The sequence below is a fragment of the Solea senegalensis genome, linkage group LG21, assembly GCF_019176455.1.
Source record: "Solea senegalensis isolate Sse05_10M linkage group LG21, IFAPA_SoseM_1, whole genome shotgun sequence".
In the NCBI taxonomy this organism is placed as follows: Eukaryota; Metazoa; Chordata; class Actinopteri; order Pleuronectiformes; family Soleidae; genus Solea; species Solea senegalensis.
Window position 1 is genome coordinate 12,231,512 of NC_058040.1, and position 27,981 is coordinate 12,259,492.

Below are 27,981 nucleotides of genomic sequence, written 5' to 3' on the forward strand. Positions count from 1 at the left end.
TATGTGACAGTTGCACAGGAATTGTAGTGCCATAAATAATTATGAGAGAAATATTATTATAATTATTATTATTATTACGAGTGTATATTCCAAATGACGTGTTGCTTTTATCTTAAAGTATTTGAATTACTCGCTTTATTTTATGAGCTAGTTGGTTTTTTTCAGACTCAGTACAGTACAGCAGAAATGTTCCTTGTTTCTAATGTATAACTAACGGACACATTTGTTGCTAATAAAATGGTGTGAAAATTCCTTTGCGCTGTGCTGTTGTCGCTAATGATCTCACCGAAGCCAAATGAGGACGTTTGAAAATGTGTTGCACTTGTTTAAAAAGGTGCCTATGATGTTTATCAGTGGAGTTTTTCTTTTCATTAGAATTTCGCAGGATCTGCTGGCTGCCAAATGAATTCATCCATTCATCTTCTACCACTTTATTCTCCACATAGGGTGAAAGGTGGGGTCCACCCTGGAGAGAAGTGGTGTGAATAAGGTGGTGTGAAATGATATGTTCTGCTCAAAGTCTATGTTTCCATAGACCATTTCTTATGCACTCTTGTTGAAAGAATGTTTTGTTGTTGTTGTTGTTGTTTTGTCTAGGAAAAACTAAACCTGTCCCAATATGATCTGCTTTTGTTTGACGCCCCAACGTCTGTTCATAAAAGGATTTTAGAGAGAAAATAATCACAAAAGTTGTATTCTGTAGGTTATTCCTGGTCTGAACATGTCTGAGAGGGGAACAAGAAGAAGAAGAAAAAGAGAGTGGAGCCTCTGCCTCATCCCAGAGGCAATTAGGTGAGAGTCATGACAGCAAATGTGTTTAATTATATGAGGAAGCATTAAAAGCAACAAGAATGGGCCTCTGAAGTGAGACGATAAACCACCCCCGACAGAGGTGACACATCCACTGTCACAGTAACACAAGTGACAGTCACAATGAAATGTCACCTGCGCAGGACGACTTAAAGAGGGGGAAATGGAGGAAGTTTGATTGTGACATTAAAACTGATTGAGTTAGAGCAGAAGAGGCTATTTACAATACAATAGGAAAAAAAACTATTTCAGAGAGAGGAAATGGAGGTAGTTATTAGAAGGATGACTCACAGCTAATAAATGAGAAATAGCACATACCACAGACAGATGGAGGCGTCGGGGAACTGATATTAAACCGATGCCTCTCTGGCAGAGACATGAATAGCCATTTTATGATGGCATTAATACAACAGCGCTGCCAGAGACGTCAAAACCCTTTCACATTATGATGGATTCCCTTTGATGCAGATATTCAAACTCCCACTTATTTCTAACATGAATCGCAAGTACAGTAACGGGGGAAATCACTGTCACTCGTGCATTCCACCCACGAGACAAATTGCCCTGAAATGTATTTATTTGTGCTCGTTGTGCAGACGGCGTCGTTGACATATAATAAGACAGAGACCTCTTGAGGTGACGCTGCAGTACGAGTTTCAGAAAAGTGATGGTGCCTTTTTGAATCCTGCGTTTGTATTACTAGCACCTTTGAATTTGTGAAAATTCTAAAGAAGGGGGAGAAGAGTTCACCTCAGCTTGAGTCAGTGCAGCTGGAATCGCAGGTAAACACCTGTTGTTGGGCATGGTGTGCATCAGTACTGTTTTGATTTTGCATGATGATGCCATCTGTCCATGGCATACGCACTGCACATATCGCCCATTTTAGCAAGACTCTGCCTCATAGGCATCCTATGGTAAAAGGGAACAAGAAGACATTACTTTATTAAAGTGTTTGTTGCATATTATTTATATGAATAAGCACTTGCACAGGCTAAATTATTTAGGCGCGCAATCACCTCCAGTGTAAGCAGAGCTCGTAGCATGGCCTTTGGAGGTGTATTGATGTTTTATGACACACTTTGAATCATCCTCCTCATCTGCTCCTCACTCTGTAGCAATGCACTCACTCTGTCCACTGCATCTCTCTCCCTCCATCCATCCTCTGCTATTCCTCCCCACCCCTCCCTCACTCTCTATTATGACGTTGTGTATGTATGTGTGTGTGTGTGTGTGTGTGTTTTATGGTTCCATGGCCATAATTCCCCAGCAGTAGAATTTAGATGCAGCACAGATAAGCAGCTGGGACTCACTGAATTATGAACAGGATAGACGGGAGCTTTCCAGCTAATATTACAAACCAAAGCTTCCTATATCCCTGCTCCTCCTTTCCTCTTATTGTACCGCTGTTTCACCCTTCTGTCCTGTTCCATCCACTTGTTCACCATGTCCGTGCTCTCCCCCCTGCTCAGATTTCCTGTTCCTGATGGCACTTGTGCTTTCTTTTTAAATTCAAATTCAAACAGTCAACGATAGACCGTCCAGATTTGATTTGGCCTGTGTTTGAAAAGAAAATATCATTCTTTTGTTGGGAAATACAATAAATCATTCTTGGCGATGAAGGTCATCTGGAAATTTGCTCCTATTTGTCACAAAGACCTTGAAAAATGTTAGCACCAAAAGTAATGTTTTTTATTTAAAACACAAATGCAGGAAATTTGTGACATTTTGTACACTATACATGCCACACTCGGTGCTCTGTTAGGCACATTTCTCTGTCTAACACTCACAACTGCAAGCAGGAGCTATTACGGCCAAGTGTGCCTAATCTTTGGATTTCTAAAAAGAGAAAAAGGGCCTTACCTCCTGTTTGAATTTTTCATTCCCTTTCCTCTCTGTCTCTGTATAACCACTAATAAATAAGCAATGAATCCTGAGGACATAAATCAAGAATGGACTAGATTTTATATCCTCCAAACACCAACATCAACTCCTCCAGATACACTTTTTTCTCTGCCTTTCTTTTCTTCCTCACCTTCTCCATATGAATCTCTTCTCTCTCACCCACCCATGATCTCCATTTCTGGTGTTAAAGGGCTAAATCTTCTTCTGGTTTTTGTCTTCCTTTGGTGCTTGTGCAGTGGACCAATCTGGAAGTAATCTAGTCCCCATATGCAATGGAAAAATATGTGTGTCAGTGTGAATGTGTTTGTGGATTGAACGTGACCTTTTGCTTTGCTAATCCACCACTGATTAAATTTGGAGCATTGGTGGCACTGACTGGCCGGATAAGCAGCTTGGTGGGTGAGCAGTCCACAGTGGCCTCCGTTTAGTTTAGCACATACAACAATATCATTCTCTGATTATGCAATATTCTTCTCAGTCATGAAGTGTGTGGGTTGTTTCAGACAGAGGGTGAAAGAGATATAGTCTGTAAGTGCTGAGAGAGGCAATTAAGAGAGAGAGAGAGATGAGACAAGGACAAAAATAAAGACATCAATTTAAGCAGTGCTTTGTCACCATCTGGTGGTCAATAACAACAGTTGTGCGAGACAGTCAGTGCAGAAAAGTAAAAATTAGTACAACTGAATTTGCTAATTTGTGTCATTTTTAGAACAAGAATAACAGGTTTCCTAGTTAAGGATTCTGAAACATAAGGGGTTTAGTTTAAGTATAAGCTCTTAAGTATAAGCTCTCGAAATTAGTGTTAGTTCAAACTATGACGGTTATCACTCTGTTGACTCTGTATTAACTATTTGTGATTCGTTTTTGTCACATTTTTATTTTTATTTTGTTTTATTGATGGAAATTGCTCATTTCAAAAGTCGATCAAAATAAGAGCCGTGAAAGCGTCTTGGTCGCCATTTTCACACCTTTGTTACCAGGGTAACCAAAACTACTCCAAGTTCCGCCTCTCGGTTTCACGAGCCAATCAAATTCCAGCGTCAGTGTGTTTTGCCGTCAGGCGCGAATTGCAAACTACCTACTGCTCCTCGTATGCTGCGCTCTGTGCTAAACGAAACCGACCGATAATAACACACAGTTTCGTCGAATTTGAGGCAGCATGAACACAGGGCAGTTGACTGAGACGAACTCTAGTGCAAATAGTTGTTCGAATTCAACGCCGGAGGGGAGTGACGTGAACAAAGCGGCCCTGAAAAGGTAATATCACTATTAGCTCTATCGTTAGCCTATCCAGCTAGCTAGCTAACGTTAGAGACGAATGGTCTGGTGGTCTGGAATGCTCTGTAATGTCAATATTTGACTAATGGCATCATTTCTATTGACACGTACTAGAACTTGTCTGTGTTGTTGGTCAAACATTAAGTTTATTTATAGTAGTTTCGTTTATTCACAGAATGATATGTGAACAGATATACAGTGCTTTACAAATGTATTAGACTTCCACCCAAAGTCATGGCTTCCCTGAATTAACAGCATTGGTAGTTATCAAAGGCATTTTTTTTGTTTCTGAATAAATTTGTTATGCACAGTACATCATGGATAACATTTACTATTTTTGAGAAATGCATGAATACCTCTTTTCCTGTTATTGTTCTTGGCCACTCTTTGACTAAATTTAACCTGTTCAACCACTAGAGAAAGATTTCAGAGAGCATAAACCTCTGCCAAGACTGTTCAATTCCCTACAGTGTCCATACAATCCCCTATATCACCAAGGTAACAAGATTTTAAATCTAGATGACCATCAAACAAACAAAAAAATCTTTCTTGGGCCATCACCTACATCCCCAGAAATTTTTACCGACGTAAAAATTATCAGCCATTGTTAAGAACATGATGAACACAGAACTTTTGTTGTGTAAGGTTTGAGGTCTTACTGAAAACTGTAAGAGAATGCAAGCACTACCAAAATCTTATACTTTTTTCTTGTAATAATAATATTTCTAGCAGGCTGTACACTGAGTTGTGTAATGCCGCCCTATACTTTCAAGAGTTCTTTTTTACAACTCAAAGCTCTTGTCTCTCATCAATGTTCTTTTCACTTCAAAGCCTGCACCCTCAAAGGATTTCATCAAAGACACTTGTCACCTCAAATACACTTTAAACTGTTAATATGTCAACACTATTACATAAAACATCTGTATTAAACAACTTGATTTTCTCCTGTTTCCCTCAGAACTCCATTTTCAAAGTTCAAGAAGATACACGCCAAGTTTAAATCACCTGTAAGTATATCCCTTTCTCTTTCTGTAACATTTGGTCTAGAGCCACATGTGCATTTCACCAGCACAGTCGTCTGTTCTGTACCTCACAGATTCAAGTGTCAGAGAGTGCTAAAGGTAGCGCAGAGGAGGTGGCAGAGCTTGAGAGGAGAAGAGAGCAGCTGGACACAGAGATAGCGCAGCTGGAGGCTGAGTGAGTACAGCTGTGTATGTTTGTCTTACTACATTTCTGTTTTTGAAGTCCAATTTGAAGTGTTGAGGTTAAGCATGCAGTGCTGATAGTTGGTTTAGAATGAGGGGATGTGAGAAAGTGATGAGCTCTTTAAATAATACACTGAACTACTCATAGGAAATATATTTTCTGGATGTGGAATGTGTTTTGCCTCTTTTCAAGATGTGTATGTGCATGTGTGTCTCTATCGGAGTTATTGTTGTGATGTGCTTTTGTGTGAGACCAGATATGTGTATGTTTTTCCAGGGGATACAGAGTGGAGGAGCTGGAGCATCACATTGATATGTTGCATGAATACAATGACATCAAAGACATTGGACAATCACTCCTGGGACGTATAGGTATGATAATGACTTGTATAGTCTATTCAGAGTTCTCAACAATGAAGAATAATGATGAAAGTCTATAATATATACATGAAATTGCAGTCCAAAAAAATCCATAAAGACATTCAAAGCAATCTGATAGAGAATGAACTTTCATATTTGCCAGTATATAGTGGGTTTTGGAAACAATCAATGTTTTTAGCAATTTTTAGCATTTTCTGTCATTTTACAGACCAAACAACAAATCTATGACTTAAGAAAACTACCGTTACAGTAATAAATTATGAAAATGATCATTAGTATATGATGATAGGATGTGCACATTTTCTCCTCGATCTGTTAGCCATAGCATTTTTGTAGCCATGACAGATTTATTTTAAGCAATATCTTTGTAAGCTCTGCATACCACAGAATAGCAAATGTTGCAAGATGACAGATAACCAAAACTGTCAGCTGAATGAGCGGTATGTCATGTCTACATGACTCATAGTTACTCTTCTTTGCTCAAGCATTGTCAGGCAGTGTGAACCCTGAGAAGACTAGATCATAGATGAGACACATGACATGTCTTTTAATGGAGAAATATTTTGAAGAAAACAAAATCTGACCATGTGCCTAAAAGGGCCTAAATGACTGAAATGTATGTAAGTAGGTCCCCTTAAAAACAAATTAAACATCAGATTCACACGTGATCATATTGTTGCCTTAATCCACGGTAGTTTGAGGATTTATCAAAGCAAATATAAGGAAAGGAACTCTTTAATTAATAAAATCTGATACAGGTTTTGAACCAGGCTCAGTCGCATTAGGCTTAAGTTTTTACAATTTGCCACTAGAGGGCACCAGAGTGGTGTTTGTTTACCTATTAAGATTGAAAAGAAAGCCCAGATATTTACTTAAAATGTTTACAGTTGTTTATCTTAAACCACTAGTTACAGGTTTGCTTTATTTAAATTATATTGGCCTGGCAGTTGAATATTCAATTTCATCAGATTGGTACATCAGAGAAAATGATCAGTGGCTGTAATGTCATAGTTCCTCACCTCTTTCTGTTGAAATACACCAGCCCACTGAAATCCTTCCTTATCCTAATGGATAAAATTATTAGAAGCACTGTGTTCTGACAACATTTTGCCTCTCCCCTACAACGTTTACCATAGTTTGTCACTGCATCATACTGCCCAAGTAGGCTGCAATTTCCATGTGAGTGTTGTGTCTATTTGTGCACATGAGCTGCATAAGGTTGATTAAAGTTAACGGTGTTAAAGTTTGCCCCCTCCTATTGTTTGGAAAGTTACACTCATCTGTGCCTACAAACATGACTTTTACCCTACTTTGACATACACATGCTGCTGCTGGTATGCTCTAGTGTCACACTACGTTTCTGCAGTGATATGTGCAGAAAAACTGGATAAGCCAGTATTATTAAATTGTAGTGTGAGTTAAAAGCGCACTCTCTCTAAAATGTCCTCCAGTACAGTGAAGAGTCAGGATGATAACTAAAGTCCTCTTGGTGAATGGAGATGGCGTTTCCCCTCTGACACAATGACAGTCTTTCACATCGCATCACTTTTAGATGCACACACTCACAATTGCAATCTCTGTCTGTCATGTAGACACATGGATACACAAACGCATGTACACACTGTTTAACACAAATACATGCATCCTCTCTTTACCCACACTCTCTGCGCTCTCCCCCTCTCTCTCTCTCTTCCTCTCTCCCTCTCCCCCTCTCCTTTACACACACTTTCACAAAGAGTCTTCACTTAAACACTGAGCTGCTGTGTTGTACTGTATGCCATTATGCTGAGAGGGAGGTGGTCAGTGGGCTGGCTGTGGAGTGAGACAGGGGACAAGTGGAGATGCCCTGCAGTACCCTTTGAACACAACTGTCCCTTTGTCTTTCACCATGTCTGTCTGTCCATCTGTCGGTCAGGGTTAAGGTCATTGTCATTTAGCGCTGCCCTTTTTTTGCTTAAAGTATGTCAAATATTCAGGTTTACAGCTATTTATACAACATTTGAGTGTCTGCCACGATCAATTTGCCCTTATTTTATTTAACATATTTTGTTCTCTTTAATCATTAAATCACCTGGCAGTCTTCACACTTGACAGTTGCTAGACGTGATACTATATCATTCATACATTTGACACTTGAGGTTCTTAAAGTTGTCATTTACTATGCATACACAACACTTCCTTAACTGAATTGACATTTGTAAAATGTCAGTGATGACCAATCCAAGATAATTATTGGGAGAATTCCAGGGAAAAACCACTTGCATACTAGATATGCTCTGTCTGCTGTGTATGTACAACGTATATGGGAAAACAAACAGTTCTTTGTATAAAACTTAGCATAGCTTGGATTTGCATTAATCATAAAAGGTAAACTTTAGTTAGCAGGGATCATTTATCAGCCATATTAGATGGTAAATAATGTTAGCCCAAGCCTGAAGAAAAGATGGTTTAATATTCATAAGATGAACAGAAAACAGCTTTTGAGTGGAGGTAAAATAAGAGCTCTATTTTTCTACAGAGTTGTGGAGCTGCTGTATGAATAATTTAGCCATGTATAGAGTTGTGCTGTAAATACTATGATCTGGCCTTGAAAAGTAGACAAGAGGAAGTTGAACATGCAGTGTGTGGAGAAGGACCTAACCCCCCACTTTGCTGTGTCTTGCAGCTGCTCTGAGGGGGACCACCACACAAGAAGTCTACAGCCACTTTGGACTGGAACTGAATGACTGAGAAAAAAAACGTTGAAAACATAGTGGTGAGAATAGGACCAAGGAGGGGGGATAATGATAAAAAAGATTGCTTTATGACGAATGGTGTGATTGGAGGAGGTGAACTGACTGTTTGTTCTGGTTCTGTTTTTACAGAGAGAATTGGATAACGACATTGAGGACAAACTATAACCTAAGCCTACATAGGTTTCCAGGTGAGGGATGGTCAGTTGCAACATGAGATTTCTCCAATAAATGTTGCTTACTGTACCCTTTTAAACATCTTAGTAAGGGTTTGTTCCACGCTCACAGTAATGGAGAGTGTACGTTTCATCAAAATCTTCTGTATGTCTTGACAACAGGTTGCCTTATTCAAGCTTTCAGTGAATGAGTTTGTGATAGAAATGTTGTTTTCACATCCTGTGACTGGAGAAGATGATAAAAGTCCCATGGAAAAACACAAAACTAACTTCTCACTAACTTTCATTACTCTGTGAGCGCTTTTTTCCAGTATTTCTTATGGTTGCACTTGTTCATTAATGTGTTTAATTCACACAGCATCATTTGTTTTGATAGTTATAAGGTCATTTTCAGTCTTTTATAATCTTCAGTATTCAGAACTTCCTTTATTTTAATTTCAAAAGTATTTGCCTGAAATGTGCGGTTTATGTTGTGCAGAGAGAATGAAAAAAGGTGGCATAATGTAGGTGGGTGTTCCTTTTCTATCTGAGAATCACCAACGGCAGATAATTGGGCTGTCTGACTGTTTGTGTGAGACCTTGTGCATCAGTGGCTGCCTGTTCTTTGTAAATGTGCAGAGTAAAATGTGTATGTGCACTTTAATCTCACATTTGTGGGTCAAAGCTCATCCTATTTTCTTATCCTAATCTTTGCATTGCTTATCGGTCGTTGGCCATCTCACTTAGTGTGCTTTATTGTGGTATATGTGCATAGCAGATAATTAAGACTAATAAAAGTGCAACATGTTTTTGATCTGATTACACTCCACCATCATGGGGACAACAATTTGAGATGGATTACACTGTAAGGAGTTGTTAGAGCAGCACTTTGCTCTGTGAAAGTGTTTGATACATAAGGCGCACAAGACATTAAATGTCACTGATAACTTGAGCACTTGCAGTAGTGACCTTCAGCCTTTTCTACAGTACACAATGTGTAACATGTTATGGTTACATAATGTTTTTAGTGACCTGTTGTTGTTGCACTTATGATGGGAGAAAAAGGCACAAGCACATTTTAAAAGAAGCTCTTTGCCCTGCCTTACCCTGAAGAATATGCACCCTGCAACGATTAAACCTTTATGAAATGACTACTATATTAACAGTGGTGGACAAAGTACACAAACCACGTACTTGAGTAAAAGTTGAGATACCTCGTGTAAAATATTACTCCAGTAAAAGTGGAAGAACTCCCTTTAAACGTCGACTTGAGTAAAAGTATCAAAGTACTTACTGTAAGTATCAAACATAATGTGGTTCCAATGTCCCACTAGTTAAGTCATTTACAGAAAAAAAGACTAAGACCACTCTTTAAATAGCATGTTGTTGTGATACTCAAGTAAAGTACAGATATGCTAAAAGGCTTCTTAAGTACAGTAACAAATTACTTGTACCATCTATACCATTTTGATAATTGATTTACCATTTGAATGTGTTTTAAATACGTAAAACCACTCAGCTTCATAAAGATCCAATGTTTGATATTAAGAAAGGTGACTTGGCAGACATTGAACAAACTATACACCAGTATGTGTGTTTAAGGCTATAATTGCCTGAAAACTGCCTGTTTGGTGTTTGTAGATTGTATTATTGATCTAGAAAATAATGGTGATATTTGTGTCACTTGAGAGTGCAGAGACAACAGCGGGATTTCACCTGAACAGCCTAAGGAGCTGCTGAAATCATCCATTTTATGTGGCATTTGGTTTAAGTGGAAACCAGCAGACTGACTGCTAATATTTACTGAACGTCTTGACCAACAGTCACAAGAGGGAATGGAGTCTTGGCTATTGTGTGAAGCCTTGTCCTTCCCCATTCCTGGGGTCTCCTTTTGTTGACAGTAGTAATGAATGGATGAGGTGAGGCGGACTCAGAGGCAGGGCTCGTTTTTACGCCACATGGTTCCGCGTCAGGGCCTGGTCCCTGCTGTTGGATGGAAACTGCTGTCTGCTGTAGACACATGTAAGGAGGCTCGCAGGCAGGGCCTCGCCGCATTTCCTCTTCACCAATGCCGCAAACCCCGCCCCAGCCGGATGAGGCATGTAAATAAATGGCCGTCATCTATTGGCGCACGCACCCGTCCGTCAGCACTTATTCCTCATACACTGATGCTACGTTGACGGTGGTGGGCGGGCGCAGCTAAGAAAATTATAAGGTCATTTGAATTAGGCTTGCTAGCGAGGTTATCGGCTGCAATGATCACTGAAATCATATAAGTGTTTGTGACAAATGAACGGACGATGATCACAGTGTCAGAGTCGACGCTCACAGTCGGGACGAACTGACTCCAGATCCTCCGGAGGAGAGGGGAGAAGACAAGCAGCAGCACCGGCGGCGGCAGCGGCGGCGGCAGCAGCAGCAGCAAAAGTGTGGTATTAACACCAGGAGAGGATCCCGGTGCGTGCGTCTGTCTATCTGTGCGTTTCTGTGAGAGACTCTCTGTCAAAGCCAGAGCAGCGGAGGTGGCGGTCAGGCTAGCTCATAAGCCGATCAAGGTGGAAACGCACACAGCGAGGTTTCACGTCAGGGATTTCTACGCATCTTCATGCTGTAACGGTGTGAGACAAGTGCGAGGTATGTACGCAGAAACACCACACAGCCGGAAAGATCGACTTCAAGTGTGGTGGTTATTTGCTAGCCCCAACAATGTCTCCTGTCCTTTGTCAACCTTGTGCGCGCTGGACCTACTGACTGCTCTGGAGCTGTGTGTGTGCGTGTGTGGGCACGTTCATCATCTCTCGGTTTATGTTCGGTCATTAATGTGAACATTGATCAGGATTTTTCAGCATCGTCCGGATAGAGGTTGCTGATGTTGTCACACCGTCCCCTCACGCTTCCTCGTTCATAAGCTGATGCGCGAAGTGCGCTGCGCATCTTGCGTCCCAGGCGCGCCTGTTAACGGTCACCCACATCGGGGTTAGCACGGTGGTGGATATTGTGCCAGCCGGGTTATTGCTATCGAAGGCCCGTCTGTCTGAGAGCCGAGCGCACATGGTGTCGTCAAAGCAGCAGTGGGTTGAGCCTCTTTCTGATTTCCCCATTATGTACCGCAATATGATGCTACGCGCCTTTTAAATTTCCGGGTAGCAGCAGCAGCAGCAGCAACGAATGATGAAGCCTTTTTTTGCAGCTGCTGCCTGCATTTCATTCCCTTAACGTTTTCCACATCCCATCATGTAGATGCTTTGGATTGAAGTAGTTTAATCCACACATGGCGCCGGTTTAAATGGCAGCACAGTTATTTTATTGGAATTTTAAAGCAGTTATAATCATTACAACCACATGCAGGGAGTGGTAAGGAGGAGCACATACTGTTGTAGTAGTAGTAGTAGTAGTATCTTCTCAGCCCTTTCTTGAAAAGGCAGTTTGTTAAGGCTGGATATTAGAAACACTTGGCACAAATTAACAAATACTTAAGAAAGCAGAACCTCTGAAATATTGCAATATAGTGACACTGCATCCTGTTTCTGACATTGAATTAGCTTTATATTTAAGCCTTCGACCACTAGTTGACATCAAAACGACAGATTTGTATACTATTTCTGCATATGACATTATTTTATCATGGAGTTTTTAATATATAGAGGTGGGAATCACAGGGTACCTCACGATGCGATACAATGCGCGATACATGGTCCGCGATACCAATAATATCATGATACGAGGATCTTGTGATAACCAGTATATTGCAAGGCAATCATATAGCGATACATCACGATATCTGTCTAAGTGAAGAAACACTACAACACAGAGAAAAAAGTGGATAAAGTCCATGTATTGAGCGTGGATGGGGGTAATCTCCGCAAGGAGACATCAAGTAGCGATAGGGGGCTGATTGCTTTACTAATATTTGCCCTGGTGTATCGATTATCGTATTACATGAGGAAGGACGGCGACATATCACCAAATCGATATTTTGACCCACCCCTAACAATATACTATTTAACGGGATGCGTTATTGATACTATAAGCTATATCGCATTGCTTAGAGTATCCCAATATATTGCAATGCGTTGTATAATCAACTCTGCGTCGGCATGTGTATAGTTTCATCAGATTCTTTTAGTTATTGTCTTTCTATTGTGGGCTGGCTGCTAACTATGGAGACAGACAAAATGCATTATTTGTATTCGAACGACATGGTTTTATTGGAGAAAAAACAGAATAAAAACATCCCTTTCCACCTGGAGTGTTGGAAAAAAACAAAAACTACGTTAAAAGCTTAGCAAATTGTAATTATTCTCATTTCTAAGAGGTGGGTTTAATTATAGTGTGCTAAGCTCAAATTATAACAAACAATAATTTACCTTTTTATGGAAAGTACTTGTCAAAACAAAACTAGTATAAGGTACATTCTCCATCTATTGCAGTTGAAGCAGTTATCTACTTTGTGTGGATATTGCAATGACAATACATTTTGTGCAGACCTACTTTTTCCTCTAAATGACCCTGTTCCTTGTCTCATATTCATAAACAAAAACCCCCTCATTGTTTTTTTTCTATGGAGGCCAATGAATAGATAATAAGCAATGTAAATCTTTTACTGGCGTAGGATCATCTTCCTGGCTATCAGGTGGCACTGAACACCAGTGTCAACACAAGCTGTTCTGCTCTTAGCTGTCACAAAAAGGCTGCTCCAGTTCGGTTTTTGACGAAAGGTCACTTATTTCATGAAAGATTGGAACACACAGTAATCATTTTATTCAGTTTATTTATTATGGATAATTATTTCTCCAGTCTTTACAAAGTAACAGTCCAACAGAGCTGATTCATTGGACTGAAATGGCCTATATTATCTCATTCATGGTTTATCCTTGAAGGGTTCAATTTAGGGCAGCTGGACATGGTTGCACATCTTTCACCTGTCATCTAAGAGTCCTCTTCATTTCTGACTGAATGACTGAAATCACTCTCTACTCCTGTCATTTGCACTTGTTGTCACAGGATTCCATGAACAATGATCTCGGGTGACTCCTATGTCTTTAACAACGGTTGTTACAGCAGGTGCAAGCACTAATTAATTAGGGACATCAACAGCCTTGTTAACAATGTAGAGGGTAAATAACTAATACCAGTTGGTCAGAGCGTAGGAGAGAGGACTCTTTTTGACCTTGATGTTTAAACAAAACATTCTGAAAATACCACTGTGAAGAAGCAGCTTTGAGAAATGTTGCTTTTGATTGTCGAGACCACATTTGAAATTTCTCCCACTGACTTCGTGTTTGGTCTAAAATGTCTTGTGATTATTAGTAGCAACAGTGTGCAGCCTGTTCTATTGAAATGTGTCTGTTCTTTCAGGATGATGCGATTAGGGTGCTGCACAGCCCTGCTGTTCGTGCTGAGGCTGCTGGTGGGCTTGCCTTGGTTCCAGGTTATTCCGGCCATCCTGATCTTCTACCTCGGAAGCGGAGGATGGAGCTTCCTGCAGATTTTTGCCAAAACAATTGGCAGAGACTTACAGTAAGCAAGTTAACATTGTGTGATAATGATGAACAGTCAAACCTAAAGAAAAGTCATAACTTGTAGTTCGCTCCTAGATTGCTGTCCTACCAGTGAAGTCTTGCCTTAACTATCTACTGTCACAGCCATTGTCAGCCAAATATTGTGCAGTGTCTTTTAGCTTTGACTCTGATAGCATAAACACCCACAATCAGTGAACTATATAAAAATCAAACCCTCTTTATCTCAATGAAGTTGCAAAAAAGATGCAAAAATGAATGTTGCCAACAAGACTTTGGACAGAAGGACTTTGATACAAATCTGACATGTTGGCACTTCAAAGATATTTTTTTATGACAGATAAAGAACATTAAACCTATCATGCATTAGTTAATGAAAAAGTCAAAATGGGTCCATTCCAATATTTCACATCTTTGCTAAGGCCACTTGGAATGTGCTATAAATCAGAGTGATAATTTATTGCCGCTCAGTGAAATGATAAGTGGCACTTATGGAATAGTGTCTTGAGTTAATTGTAAAAGTTCCTTCAGAGTTCTTGAAAAATACCTCACATGATACTTTTTAAGGTTCATTTTTGCTTGCAGTTTTGTCCGTAGGAAAAACCTTTTGTAAGCAATCTCTGCAATAATGCAAACTGACATCTGTAAAACCAGCTTTTTAAGAACTTAATGACCTTAGTGCCTCAGGACCTGAGGCTCTCACTCAACAGGCCCCAGTTTTGTAGATACTGGTGGTAGCCAGCTGCGTATTCCTGTTGTGCATGTTTTAGAACTATGTGACATGGCAGGAAGCCTGACATAGTTACTTCAGTTTGCTCTTTCCCTATCCTCTATTACCCTCTACCACTCTTACCACTCCTAAAGCTAGTATTTACAGTTGGAGGTTGCCATGGTAATTCGTTTGTGATTAACTTCCTAGTGTCCTCAATAGTTTCAGTTGTGGTAAAACAGGAAATTGTGAAAGATACCTTTTTATGACCTCTCCATGAGAGTGACTTAACCAATAGTGTTTTTGTGCTTTTCTTCAACTCATTACATAAGAATATGCTTCAACCGAGGTTTGCAATGACCATCATCTAAGACGGACTACAAACTACACTTCCACCTCCCACTTTTACTCCATTTCAAATACCTCAAATTATAATATTGTGTTGTGGTTATTTGTTTTCGTGTTGATGATGTCCGAGGCTTCAGATGAAGTGAATTTTTAACCCCATCTATGTCAGAGCAGCACACTGTTATCTCAGTGACTCATAAATTCTTACTTTGTAATGTGCAGTCAGTGACGAGGCTCAGGTGTGCACAGCGTTCGACACACTGTGATTCACATCTTAATGACTTTGCACAATAAACCACTGTATACACACTATTTGGCCAGTTCTCAGACATGCACCACTGTGTACACGCTAAAAGCACCACAAATGCTGGCAATTATAACTCTGTCGTTTGGCCGGTTCTCAGACATGCACCGCTGTATAAAGAAACAATAACTCATCCAATTTTCCGTCCTAGAATATGGAAACATTCATGTGTAAAATGTAGCTCAGTAAAATGATTACATATCACGCAGATAATGAAAAATCCATGCAACAATGAGATATGGTTATCTTGAGCAAATTTATTTTCAGTTCAGTTTTATTTGCACTGTGCCAAATCATCAATATGAAATTAATACACCACCATAGTGTTGCCATGTCATAACTGGGCTCATTCTATTTTATGATTTCTATATTTATTTAATGCCCATAAATGAAGAGAGTTTCTATTTATTGCCCTTTGGACCAACTAAATCATTATTGTTATAATCATTTATACATTGTTTTAATTTTCCTACATTAAAGGTAGTTAAATAGATTTAGATGAGTTTTAGATGAGATAGATTATCTTTTTGCTTGAATTGAATTTGTGTTCCCCCCCCTTTTAGTGCGGCAGGTGTGTTATTGCGAGTGAAGATGAATGTCAGGCGACATCTCAAAGAGAAGAACACAATTCCCAAGATCTTTGCGGAAACAGTGCGCCGCCACGGGGACAAAGCGGCGCTCATCTTCGAAGGGACCGGCGAGAAGTGGACCTTCCGGCAGTTAGACGAGTATTCCAACAGAGTGGCCAACCTGCTGCTACAGCGGGGTTTTAAGGTCAGTCAAGAAAATTAAATCTTTCCTGAAAGAAATATAGAAAAATATACTTCTGTCGCTGTCCATGAACAAATGTTTTCATTGCACATACCTGGTTTTGGTTGATCTTTAAAAATGACCCACGATTTATGAGAATTAAATAATTTAAAAAAACCTGTAATACTTCTCAGCTGCTACTGTGGTTAATTATGCTCTTAAAAACCAGATTTTTTCTGTAAATGCATTACAGTCACACTATTTATCAATATCCTATATTTATTTCATCATAGAATTTATAGGATCATATTTCTTAACCCAAATTATTTCAAGGTATATGAACTTTTATGTCAGTGAAACGAAGACAGCCACTCTGTTTGTGTTTTCTCTCTTCAGGAGGGTGATGTGGTGGCTCTCTTCATGGAGAACCGGTCCCAGTACGTGGGTCTGTGGCTGGGAATGGCCAAGATTGGAGTCGAGGCTGCTCTCATCAACTTCAATTTAAGACTGGAGGCCTTGGTCCACTGTGTCACCATCTCCAATGCCAAGGCTGTGGTGTTTGGTTCAGAGCTGACTGACGGTGAGAGCGAGGGAGAGGGGTGGAGTCTGACATTGGAAAACTATTCTTCAGGATATGTGACAGATGGATTTTGTTTGCTGTGTTCGTAAAATATCGTCACGTACATAGCTGCAAATCTGAAGTTTGTCTCAGAGGGGGTTCGCAGTCTATGGCACTGCCTCGTTCTGACGAGTGTTGCTCTGCTTCTGCCGTGATGAGTGAGTTGAGTGGTGCAGTGAGACAGCAGCAGAGGTCATAAAAGACAAATGGGTTTTCAAGGAGGTGTCTCTTTAATATCAGTCCATGGAGCTTTAAATGGCTGATGGGGGGGAGTGGAGGAACGTCTCCATCTTCAATCTGCAGTGGCCAAGGTCTAAGTAGACTAAGTGATACACTGAGAAAGATAAGGTGTATATAAAACGAAAAGATGGATTGACCTACAGCAACGAGACAGATATGTACAGTATGATATTGAACTATAAACTGTTTACAAAGTGAAACGGATAACGTATCACATATCATTCATATAGATTAGCAATATTGTATTGTGTCTGTATTGTGTACTGTATTGTATTGTATCTGTAATGATGAGCAGATAAACAAATTATAGAAACAACTGTCCACTACACAGTGGTCACTTGTTTCTGTTTAGCAGTAAAATTGAAACTTTGGAACTTTGGAAGCCCTAATGCTATAAAACTGCAGCACCTCACTGCACTGGTTGAGCTTAAATTGGGGATTTATTTTATATCTTCATGTTTGGGTCCCCGCCCAATCGGAGAAGCCCACAACTCGACAGCTATAAAGTTTGAGCTACTTTGGTCTAGATGGTCATCTTGGGATTATTCGGACTCTTTGAATGTAGACTGTGGACATCTTGACCTGGTAAAATTCTTGTTACATCTCTTTTTGGAACCGTTTGACCAGTAGTGCTCACAAATTATATACTGGAAACAGTATTTTGTTGGCCTGTACAGTACAGTAAATTGTACAGGCCCCATCACTGCATCCTGGATGTAGCACCACCCAAGATAAAAGTGATTGGTTGAAGATACACAAGCAAGCAAGAGCCCTTCCCCCAAATAGCAGAGTAATATTGGGTGTAGCCAGACCAGACCATTCTCCTGCGCTGACACAGCACTGTGAAGTTGGCAACTACCCTGGGAGTGATGGAACAGTCCTCAAACTGTCATGGGCTCTATGCTTTAATTAAAAATGCAGCCAGTTGGCCACTGAGAAGCAAATTCAAGTCAGTAGCATTAGCACTGACTCAATGCTTTTAAATTCACAAACTGTATTTGTTACACAAACATGTCGTCCTCCTGCAGACACTGACAATGATGAAATAATTTAATTTGCTTTAAAGTGTTTGTCTCCCTTTTTCATAGCCGTTTCCGAGATCCACAGTTCAATGGGGAAGGCGGTGCAGATGTTCTGCTCTGGAGACTGGGACCCCAAACGAGTCCCACAGGGAACGGAATGCCTAGAGACCCTGCTGCCCAGTGCCCCGTCTCACCTGCCCAGCCGACCTCTGCGTGGCTTCACAGGTGAGAAACGCTGACTTGGCACCATATATTAACTCAAATAGAGTTGTTAAAGTAGGCCACAGTAGGCCATAATTTAATTATGAAAATTGTGTGTCAACCAGCTAATCAGTGATGTCTGATTCAGAGTATTGAATCGAGCATGTTCTCACGTGTGCTAAAGGACACATCAGCACTGCATGGCACTTACAGGCAGGTGCAGCAATAAATCCTGTGACCTTTGGTCATGTTCATGTTTAGTCAAGTGTTTCCCCTCCCAATCTGGACAGATTGCAAAAAAATGCATCAGGATTAGAACCGTCGGGTCACGTTCATATGTAATTTAAAGTGTAGTGAGCATTTGAAGTGCTGCTGCACTGAAGAGCTGTATATTTTGGTTTAATTAGATTACGTTTGAGTAGGAAAGTACAGTAAAAATCCAAATACCAGACCATTGTGATATGATCTCCATTGCAATTTTTTACATCTGAGTGTGGGATTCCCTGTTAGCTTCCTGCTTTAGCTTTAGTCTGTGTCTGTCCACCTGTATTTTATCTTTATACTTAACAGTCAGAATTATTGTAAATCTACTGTAGGAGAGACGAGAATATGACAGAGCAGAAGGAAGTAGTAATGACGCAAGATAACTGCTGTCAACTGCCGTAAAACATCAACGAACAGACCATAAATGCACCCCCCCCTTTTTGTTGAATTATAAAAATTCAGTTTTCCCTTTTTATAAAATACAATATTGTTTGATTATATCATAGCCACGTCTCCTTTTGATATGGTTTTAAAAAGTGAAGTATGTAGTGTATGCATTTGTATAAATATTCAGTTCCTACACCTTGTAAGGGCCTGAAAAATCTTTAAAATAGAAGTGCTTGAATCTTAGAAGAGGTGTATGAACACTCAAACATTCAAAGAGGGAAGTTTTACCAAAAGCTATTACTTACACATAGAAACCCAGTCATATTGTGATTTTATTGTTAATATGAGTTCTATGTGTGTGCTCTCTGTTTCAGATCGCCTGTTCTACATCTACACGTCAGGAACCACTGGGATGCCTAAAGCTGCTATTGTTGTGCACAGCAGGTAGGAAGGAGCCCTGCAGCTAATGAACAGACACACAGGAACTGCAGCTGCTCTCTTTGTTGATCTGTGCAGCTTTCATGTGTAGCACAATTACTGGTGGTAGAAGAAAAAAAAATCAAATTTGTTTGAGGTACTTACTTTCTTCTCTTGTCCTGCCTCAAACGTTCCTGGTTTTCAGGTACTACCGCATGGCAGCTTTGGTTTATTATGGCTTTAGGATGACATCAGACGATGTGCTGTATGATTGCCTTCCACTCTACCACTCTGCAGGTAAAGTTATAACTGTGTGGGTTCAGTGTGGACCAAAACCACACTGAACACAGTGGTCAATTTTCTTGTCACACCAAAAAGATTTCAGGGTATGACTCTACTCTCTGACTGAAGCATGTGTTGATTTCAGTTCTCCACATTATGTACAACTCAGCTGTGTATGTTGAGCTCAGACTCACACAGTGATCACATTCCCTCAAAAGAGGCTACACAAGAATAATTATCACTATACTACACTTCCTCAGTGGAATTGATTACAACTGCTGTGTTCAGATTTGTCTAAAACAAATTCAGTCAACCACACTTATTGCTATAATGTTCACATTTTATAACAAGTTGCTGTTTTAAATGATACATCTGTGTATATGTCCACTTTACAACCCTAACGGCTTACATTTCTCTGTCCACAGGAAACATTGTGGGAGTGGGCCAGTGTCTTATACACGGCATGACTGTAGTCATCAGAAAGAAGTTCTCTGCCTCGCGTTTCTGGGACGACTGTGTCAAGTACAACTGCACTGTAAGTAACGTGTAGTTTACTATCCCCTGCCACACATTTACTTGACAACAGTTAAAGGTACAGTGTGTAGGATTTAGCAGCATCCACTGGTGAAGTTGCATGTTGCAGTTGAATATCTCTCACTTATAAGATGGTAACCTCCAGATACCATTATTCCAAGGGTGTTTAGTTTGTCAATTTAAAAACACGGTGGTCCAAATTTACCTGCTTCTAATATAAATACAAAAGGCTGTTTCTACAGTATTAGAAACAAAAATTCATACCTTCAGATGATTGTCCACGTAGAAAAAAACAAAAAAACATTCATACACAATTGATTTTTAATGTCACTTTCCAGTTAAGCTCTTTTTCCAATATTGTTGCTTGGTATTAAATCAATTCAGTATTTTATTTTTGTATAAATGTGTTTTTTTGTTTTTTTTTTCCCACGGTCCAGATTGTGCAGTACATTGGCGAGATCTGCAGATACCTGCTCAACCAGCCAGTTCGCGACTCGGAACAGCAACATCGGGTGCGCATGGCGCTGGGTAACGGCCTTCGTCAGTCCATATGGGAAGAGTTCATGAACCGCTTCAACATCCCACAGATTGCAGAGTTTTATGGCGCGACAGAGTGCAACTGCAGCCTGGGCAACTTTGATAACAAGGTGGGAACATGTCCTGCACAGACGTCAGACAAGTTTATCTGACATCTGAAGACATCTGCCACTCAGTGCAGTCTTCCTTCCCTAAGATAATTCACTGTTAATGATGCTCTTCTTACAAGTGAATATCTATAAATGTCCATGTATGTTCTTTTATTACGTTCCTCTGTTAGTTCAGGTCGCTTCTCATTAACACAACACATGGCAGCTTTGCGAGATATTTCTGACCCCAATGACGCCATGTTTTTCTGTCCTCTAGGTTGGAGCGTGTGGCTTCAACAGTCAGATTTTACCCTATGTCTACCCTATCAGACTGGTGAGGGTTGATGAAGAGACCATGGAACTCATTAGGGGACCTGACGGCGTTTGCATTCCCTGTAAACCTGGTATGTTAAAAGCGGATGAGCACACATGTCAAAGTGTTTGATTCACGGTGAAACAAAACCCAAATGTGTTGCTTGTAGTGATTCTGCCTTTTTGTACCAAGTGGCAACCAGTATTGACATCACCCATAAGAATCTGAACTCCCATATTGATGCCTCAACATTGGCAATTTTGTCAGCACCTGATGTCCAATAGATAAATCATGTACCATGATTTATCTATTTTACTCTAAATGGAAAAATCATTGACAAAATTGACATCATATTCACTTAAGAACTAAAACTAGTAAGTGAAGCCATTAACTCGTCAGAGAAATGTTTACTGATGTTACTGAGGCTTATTTTCCCTGGACTTCCATTTCAAAAAGATTGTTTTTGCCCCTGAGTGGCTATTCAATATATATTTACTTCTGTGTAGTCCTCATACAGTCTGTTGTTTGTATGTATCTGTTTTTTCCTTTCGCTTTAGCACAGTATAGCATGAAAGGCACAGAAATAATAATGTTTTTATGATTTTTTTAAAAAGAAAAGACATTTTCAATGTTATGACTGCCATTCGTACTTTCCTAACACTCTCTGATCTTTCTCTTCTTGTCCGTCTTTTTTCCTCTCCGTGTCTCTTTTTCAGGTGAGCCTGGCCAGCTGGTAGGCAGGATCATTCAGAATGACCCTCTTAGGAGGTTTGATGGTTATGTCAACCAATCAGCAACCAGCAAGAAGATTGCTCACAGTGTTTTCAAGAAGGGAGACAGTGCCTATCTCTCTGGTTAGTCACTCATGCAAATATGCACTTTACTGGCTGTCTTCTCTGCTGATTGGGTGAGGAAAAAAAAATGAATGTGATCTTTTGCCTCCTCTCTCACACCAGGTGATGTGCTGATCATGGACAAGCACGGTCACATGTACTTCAAGGACCGCACAGGAGACACTTTCCGCTGGAAAGGAGAGAATGTCTCTACGACAGAGGTTGAGGGGACACTCAGCAGGCTCCTAGACATGAAAGACGTTGTCGTGTATGGCGTGGAAGTGCCAGGTAACATCAGAGTAAAATTGCTTTTTGCTCTCTAATGCGCAGCCTTCCTGATTCATACCGTCCTTCCCACTTGAAACATGCTTAATTTATCACTGCCTTTTCAGCAGTTCATCAACTGGGTCTCAACATTATTCTAAAATATCAAATTACACCAAATGTATCAGATGATCTGTAAAAAAAACAACTCTAAATCAAACATACAGAGTGAACACAAACAAGATGAATGGAAAGACAAGAACCGAACTCTATAGTTTTTATAGCCGTTGTATCTTTGCTTATTTTTTTTAGCTCTTGTGACATTGAGTCAATTCTACAATTCTAATATGTCACAACATATAAAACGGACAGCTGTGAATGAGGCTTAGCAGTGTGAGTGACACAGAACACAAATAGCAGATGTCACTTTACAGTTGATGTCATCAGATTAGATGAGATAACTTCTCCAAAGTGGGGGGAGCTATTTTGGTGAATCTAGCAGAGAAGATACCCAAGTCACAGTTGACCGTATATGGAACAACTGCCCATCTGACTTAGGAGAAAATAATAATAATAGACGGGCAGGTCACATCTGCTAGATGATGTTGAAGGTCACCAAATGAAATGCTGTCTGAGTATGTTAGGACTCACAGTCTTTCTAAACACAAGCACAAACCCTCAGTGGTCCACAGAGTTAATCATCTGACGTGTCTGTTTCTGTCTGCACAGGAGCAGAGGGAAAGGCCGGGATGGCAGCCGTCGCTGATCCGTCTCACACCTCAGACCTGGAGAAGTTGGTGAAGGACATGGAGAAGGCACTTCCTCCGTACGCCAGACCCGTTTTCCTTCGCTTTCTCCCCGAGGTCAACAAGACAGGTACTGAGCCCTTTGAATTTATATCATATAGGGAACTGCTTTGTAGCTCAGTGTAATTCCAACTGAAAAAGCGCCATCATTATTGATACGTGTGTCCTTTTTTCCAGGAACATTTAAGTTTCAGAAGACAGAGTTGCGTAGAGACGGCTTTGACCCGAGCGCCACATCGGACAGACTCTACTTCTTGGATTCCAGCAGAGGGCGCTATGTGCGGCTGGACGATACGTTTTACCGCTCGATACTGTCAGGGAAACACAAATTGTGATGCCGAGGCTGAGCCGCTAGATTTACACATGTACACACGGACACTCGCATACACAAACACATGCAGAGAAAGAGACAAGGGGGGAAATTGTAAGAGCAGGAAACCTGAATGCACAACCCGGTCCCTCATTTACTCTACTCCACACATATAAAAAAAAAATACACATACAATGATAGCCATACTCGTTCTGTGCACACATTTAAATGCCAACACATTCGCACATAATACACAGACGCCAGATAGTCCTTTGATCCCTAAAGCAAACATACTCTAATGCACACACACACTTACACACGCAACACCATTTTACTCATCACCTGAAATCTCCCTGGCAACTTCTCTCGCTACCTCAGCAAACACAGAGAGGCAACAACTCAGTAACCAGGTCTCACATGGCCCACGAGCAGCCCCCGACGTCTTCATCGTGGTCCATCACACCACGTGATTTGCTAGGGGGGGGGACATCACTAGAGGGCGGGGGGTGGGAGGTGTTTTGAGGAAAAGCAGGCTGCCTGGCATCTGGAATGCCAAAACCTGAAAACTAGAGACGACAACGGACTTTATGGAGGATAAATGGGAACGTGGATTGTACAGTTTGTGGGACAGAGGAGGGACCCGCAAGGACCTTAACACTTTCTCTCTCCCTCTCTCTCTCGTTGTTATTTTAGCAAGATTGTTTTGTGAAAGACTGGAGCCTGTATCGTTGACTTCACCTGCACAATTGGCCAGCAGGTACAAACCTGTGATAACTACACCTTTTTCCTTTTCATCTGAAGTTGACTTTTTTTTTGTCCCTCTCCCTTGAATCTCCTGATGTCCTTGTCTTCATTTCCAGTTTGCAATTAAAATGAAGACAGGACACCAAGGCGGCGGCGGGGAGGTGATATATATGAAATGTGAAAAAAGCCTTTTGAATTGCATCCAACAGCTACAGAGGTTGAGTTAGACCAGTGGTTGAAGCTGATTTCTCTACTGAAGTGCAATAGGGCTCCAGCCTTGCAATAAACATCAACACACACACACACACACAAGAGCTGATATTAAACAAAAAGTTTTGCGTTTAAAATATGTCTGCATTACACCAAATATATTTAAGTTGGAGTGTTTGTTTACATATTTAAAAGAATATGAACACTTTAGTTAATTTATGTTGTAAAAGCTTTCTCTTTTATTTCTAGTCCAAATGTATCAGGGTATTTATTTTGTATGTGTATCGCTCGCTATTGGGAGTCCTCGTAAATGAAGCTGCTGTTCCAGGCTGGGTATTGATTTGAAAAAAAAGAATTGTCACGGTATCGATATCAATAACTTTGATGCTGATTCCTCAACAAAAAAACGTTGAACACACGTTTTAAGCCCCAGCTTCCTCCTCCATATTGATATTGGGTGATATAGAGGACATTTGATCGATACCGAAAAAGTATTAAAGTTCCATACCCAGCCCCTACTGCTGTTTTCATTCTATATCAGCTGCTCAAATCACAAAGTAAAGTAATCTGACCGATTCAACCCTGGGCTAAAAACATTGGGCTATTTCCATTTCCATACACAGCGCTGTTCACTTGCTGAGCTGAGGTGCAGTATCATCCGTGGCTGTATTGTGCAGGTTTTGTCGTAAAAAGAAGTTGGTGTGTGTGTGTGTGTGTGTTAGAGTGAGTGTGAGAATATTCTTCTGAATCCTATGAAGACTTGACTGAACAGAGCGTAGCACTGAATCGCCTCATTGGCAAGCACTCTTGTTTTTAAACAATATCCTGTTGCTCTAGACGGATGTTCTGCCAGAATCAGGAAAGCCGAACGATCCAAAGATTCAAAGGCAGGGAGTAGGGACATTGTAATGTAGAGGGTGCATTTAAGAAAAAAAAAAAAAAAAGAAGAGGAGGACATGTGATTTATCATAAATTGTCTTGTCTTATGATTTGGAGTCGCTGTCATCGGAGCATTATCAACCACAAGCAGAGCACTGTGCCTTACTGTGAGTTCACCTCCCAGATTCGCAGGCGCTGGCCCACACTTTGTTTGCTGCTCACTGAGCGTCCGCCTGTCTGTCTGTCATAATCTCATGTGTTGTGTCCATGTTTTCAGCCGAGTGTAGCCTCACACAGCTGGCAAAACTCACAATTTACTCGTAAAACAGTTTCTTCAAGGCTCTCGTCATCTGCCCAGGTGCAGGACATGTTAGTTAGTGTTGATGTGTCGCTAGGCAAGGGTCAAAACATCAGGACAACAATCATAGCAATTTGTGAAAACTCACTGTCCCTCACATCTGGCACTCGTGCTGCAATTCGACTGTTATTTTCACAAGTGGTGATCAATTAGTTTAGTTTAGTTTGTTGAAAAAGAATAGTAATTGGTGTTTGCCAAACCTCATGATGTATTCTTTTTGCCCACAAACCAAAGAAAGATATTTTACTGTTTACTGTCCAAAGCAAAAATCTGAAAATGTATCAAAGAAAAACACTTAATTATGAGAATAGAATAATAGGGGGATTCATTTAGTTGTTGATTACTAAAGTATTATTGATGCAGTCACAGTCCTCACTGTAACCTGCTGTCTTTGATAAGCGTTTGTTTATGACATGATCTTTCAGCTGAGTCACCATTTGCTCAGCACATTTAGTGAAAGCCTTTATTAGTCCTCTCCATTTCATCATCTCTTCCCTCTGTCCTCCATCTTGTCTTCTTCTTCTGACCATTGCCCTTCATCTGTTCAAGGACACAAGCGACTGTCTGAATGTCTGCTTCATCTTGGTGTGTGTGTGTGTGTGTGCGTTGTTCATTCACACACTGATAAAAAAAAAAGTTCACATAATTTCCTAATTGGGGATTCTTTTCGAGGTGCTTTGCTTGTGGTTCTTTTGTCAACTTTTGAGATTGGTTTGGTGGAGGGTTTTGGTAACGCAAAGCTCCAACTGCAGGTTCAGAAATTGCTCTTTCCTATGTGCGTAATTTGTCATTTTCTTGTCTTTCTCCATACCTTTTTACAAGTGATTCCATCCTACGTCACCCACCAGTGCAGCAGTGGCAGGTTGTTGCCAACATTTGAAGACTGAGTTTTCGTCATGTGAGTCTGATTCTCAGTAACAGCTTTCTTAAGTTTGCACTGACTCACAAACACAGTTGACCTTGACTGCTCTCACTCCGTATTCTCCCATTTTGGTGAATTAGACCAATGAAGGCATTTGCCAGAAACTGACATTCATCCCTGCTCCCTGTTTGTAGTTCAGTCACATGTTCTTTAATGACGAGTGTGATTTATCATGAATGTCTGAAAAGCAAAATGAGTGATGATGATTTTGTAAAGTATCATTTTATATAATATATATATGTAACATATATATATATATATATATATATATATATATATATATATATATAGCAGGGAAAGCAGTTTGGCTGTTATGATGCTTCTGAGGGGTTACGTTTGTTTAACCCGGACCACCAGGGGGCGCATGACTGAACAGCCCCACATTAGAGCACTCTGAATAAGATGTTTCTATTTACTTTTTCTTTTTTTTCCCTTTTTTTATGGAATTAAATTATTATTATTATTTTGGAGTAACTGTTGATTATGTTTTTGATTGTTTCACTGTTATGTGTTTGTGTTAAATTGCAGCTTTGTGACTTTGGTATAAAAGGGGATTTGTGCACGAGTGGAAGACAATCAGATCAGCAGTTGTTTTTATGTCTTTTTTGCACAAGCAAAATACCCGGTTATTATACATTTTGTGGATCAAATTGGTTGTAAATGTTGACCAGACCTGGACACTGTAGGTCAGTAAAGTGTGTGTGTGTGTGAAGCAGCTGAAGGCCTGCAGGGAGTGAAGGGTCTGTGGGAGAGTAGAGAGTTTGACTCACCAGCCAGTTTTGTCCAGAGGGGGGCGCTGTACCTTCACCAAAACTGTCTCGGGCTAGAGAAAGTTCAAGTCAAGTGTACTTGGTGTCTCTTGCAGTCTTTGGATTGTTAGTGGAAGAATTATATACAACTGTGACTAGAAGTGTTTGTGTTTCACTGAGATCTCATGTGATTTATTTTGAACATGTGGATTGTTTTCCTAATTCCAACAAAGAATAATGTTATTATAATCGTTAAATTCTCATCTTTAATATTTTTCCGCTATAAATGCCTGTCAACCAAATTATAATTTACCAGGTAATCTGTACGTTTACTTTATTTACATTGCTATCAGACAGATGCCAGTCCCCTAGAAATTACAAGATGGTGTCTTTTGATGAGTAGTTGTGCTCCAAGGTGAACGAGCAAGTCCCTGAATTTTAAAAATGCAAAACAAAAACGACTTGTAATCAAAAATAAAATTACTCCTAAGGGCAGAGTGAAGTTTGTAATAATGTGAGAAAGGATTATTGCACATTGTGTGTGTGTGTGTGTGTGTGTGTGTGTGTGTGTTTGTCATGTCTCACGCCGATCAACATTATTCAACCTGCTTTTTCCTCTTTCGCTCGCTGTCAAAGTCCTCGGAAATGTCTAAAAGGTCTATACAAGAAAGCAAGTCTGCCTGTGTGTGTGTGTGTGTGCGTGTGTGTGTAGTGGAGGTCTGTGAGGTTTGCTAAGTGTGTGTGTATGTGTGCAAAGACACACACACTCACACACACTGATGTTCCTCTTGTCCACAGAAGGCTAGCTGTATACATCATGCATTTCAAGAAAAATGAGATCAAATCAGTGCTGCAAATGGAAATTATTTCATCATTATTAATAAAAAAAAAAATATATCAATTGTTCA

At 40.2% G+C, this 27,981-nt stretch overlaps 2 protein-coding genes across 3 annotated transcripts; both read left to right on the forward strand.

The window, feature by feature from the left end:
- Positions 1-3,777: 3,777 nt before the first annotated feature.
- swi5 (SWI5 homologous recombination repair protein) lies at positions 3,778-9,282 on the forward strand. Its single transcript, XM_044012047.1, has 6 exons — positions 3,778-3,969; positions 4,949-4,997; positions 5,087-5,187; positions 5,473-5,567; positions 8,242-8,331; positions 8,441-9,282. The coding sequence occupies exons 1-5, from the start codon at positions 3,872-3,874 to the stop codon at positions 8,304-8,306; spliced, it is 408 nt and encodes a 135-aa protein (XP_043867982.1). The 5' UTR covers positions 3,778-3,871; the 3' UTR covers positions 8,307-8,331; positions 8,441-9,282.
- slc27a4 (solute carrier family 27 member 4) lies at positions 8,440-27,979 on the forward strand. 2 transcript variants are annotated; one of them, XM_044012044.1, is made up of 14 exons: positions 8,440-8,499; positions 13,822-13,983; positions 15,907-16,117; positions 16,490-16,673; positions 18,041-18,199; positions 19,201-19,270; positions 19,449-19,540; positions 19,951-20,060; positions 20,497-20,706; positions 20,963-21,089; positions 21,715-21,852; positions 21,955-22,119; positions 22,825-22,971; positions 23,079-27,979. In XM_044012044.1, the coding sequence occupies exons 2-14, from the start codon at positions 13,823-13,825 to the stop codon at positions 23,234-23,236; spliced, it is 1,932 nt and encodes a 643-aa protein (XP_043867979.1). In that variant the 5' UTR covers positions 8,440-8,499; position 13,822; the 3' UTR covers positions 23,237-27,979. The 2 variants fall into 2 exon arrangements, with proteins under 2 accessions (XP_043867979.1, XP_043867978.1); XM_044012043.1 differs by lacking the exon at positions 8,440-8,499 and adding an exon at positions 10,622-11,097.
- The last annotated feature ends 2 nt before the right edge of the window (positions 27,980-27,981 follow it).

What these genes read in the sequence shown, in the direction of transcription:
- slc27a4 (XM_044012044.1), top strand. Translation starts at nt 13,823, where the DNA reads ATGATGCGATTAGGGTGCTGCACAGCCCTGCTGTTCGTGCTGAGGCTG. An exon ending in ACCTCTGCGTGGCTTCACAG is followed by an intron (nt 18,200 to 19,200) that starts GTGAGAAACGCT and finishes TCTCTGTTTCAG; the next exon opens with ATCGCCTGTTCTACATCTAC. An exon ending in GTATGGCGTGGAAGTGCCAG is followed by an intron (nt 22,120 to 22,824) that starts GTAACATCAGAG and finishes CTGTCTGCACAG; the next exon opens with GAGCAGAGGGAAAGGCCGGG.
- swi5 (XM_044012047.1), top strand. Translation starts at nt 3,872, where the DNA reads ATGAACACAGGGCAGTTGACTGAGACGAACTCTAGTGCAAATAGTTGT. An exon ending in AACAAAGCGGCCCTGAAAAG is followed by an intron (nt 3,970 to 4,948) that starts GTAATATCACTA and finishes TGTTTCCCTCAG; the next exon opens with AACTCCATTTTCAAAGTTCA. An exon ending in ATAGCGCAGCTGGAGGCTGA is followed by an intron (nt 5,188 to 5,472) that starts GTGAGTACAGCT and finishes ATGTTTTTCCAG; the next exon opens with GGGATACAGAGTGGAGGAGC.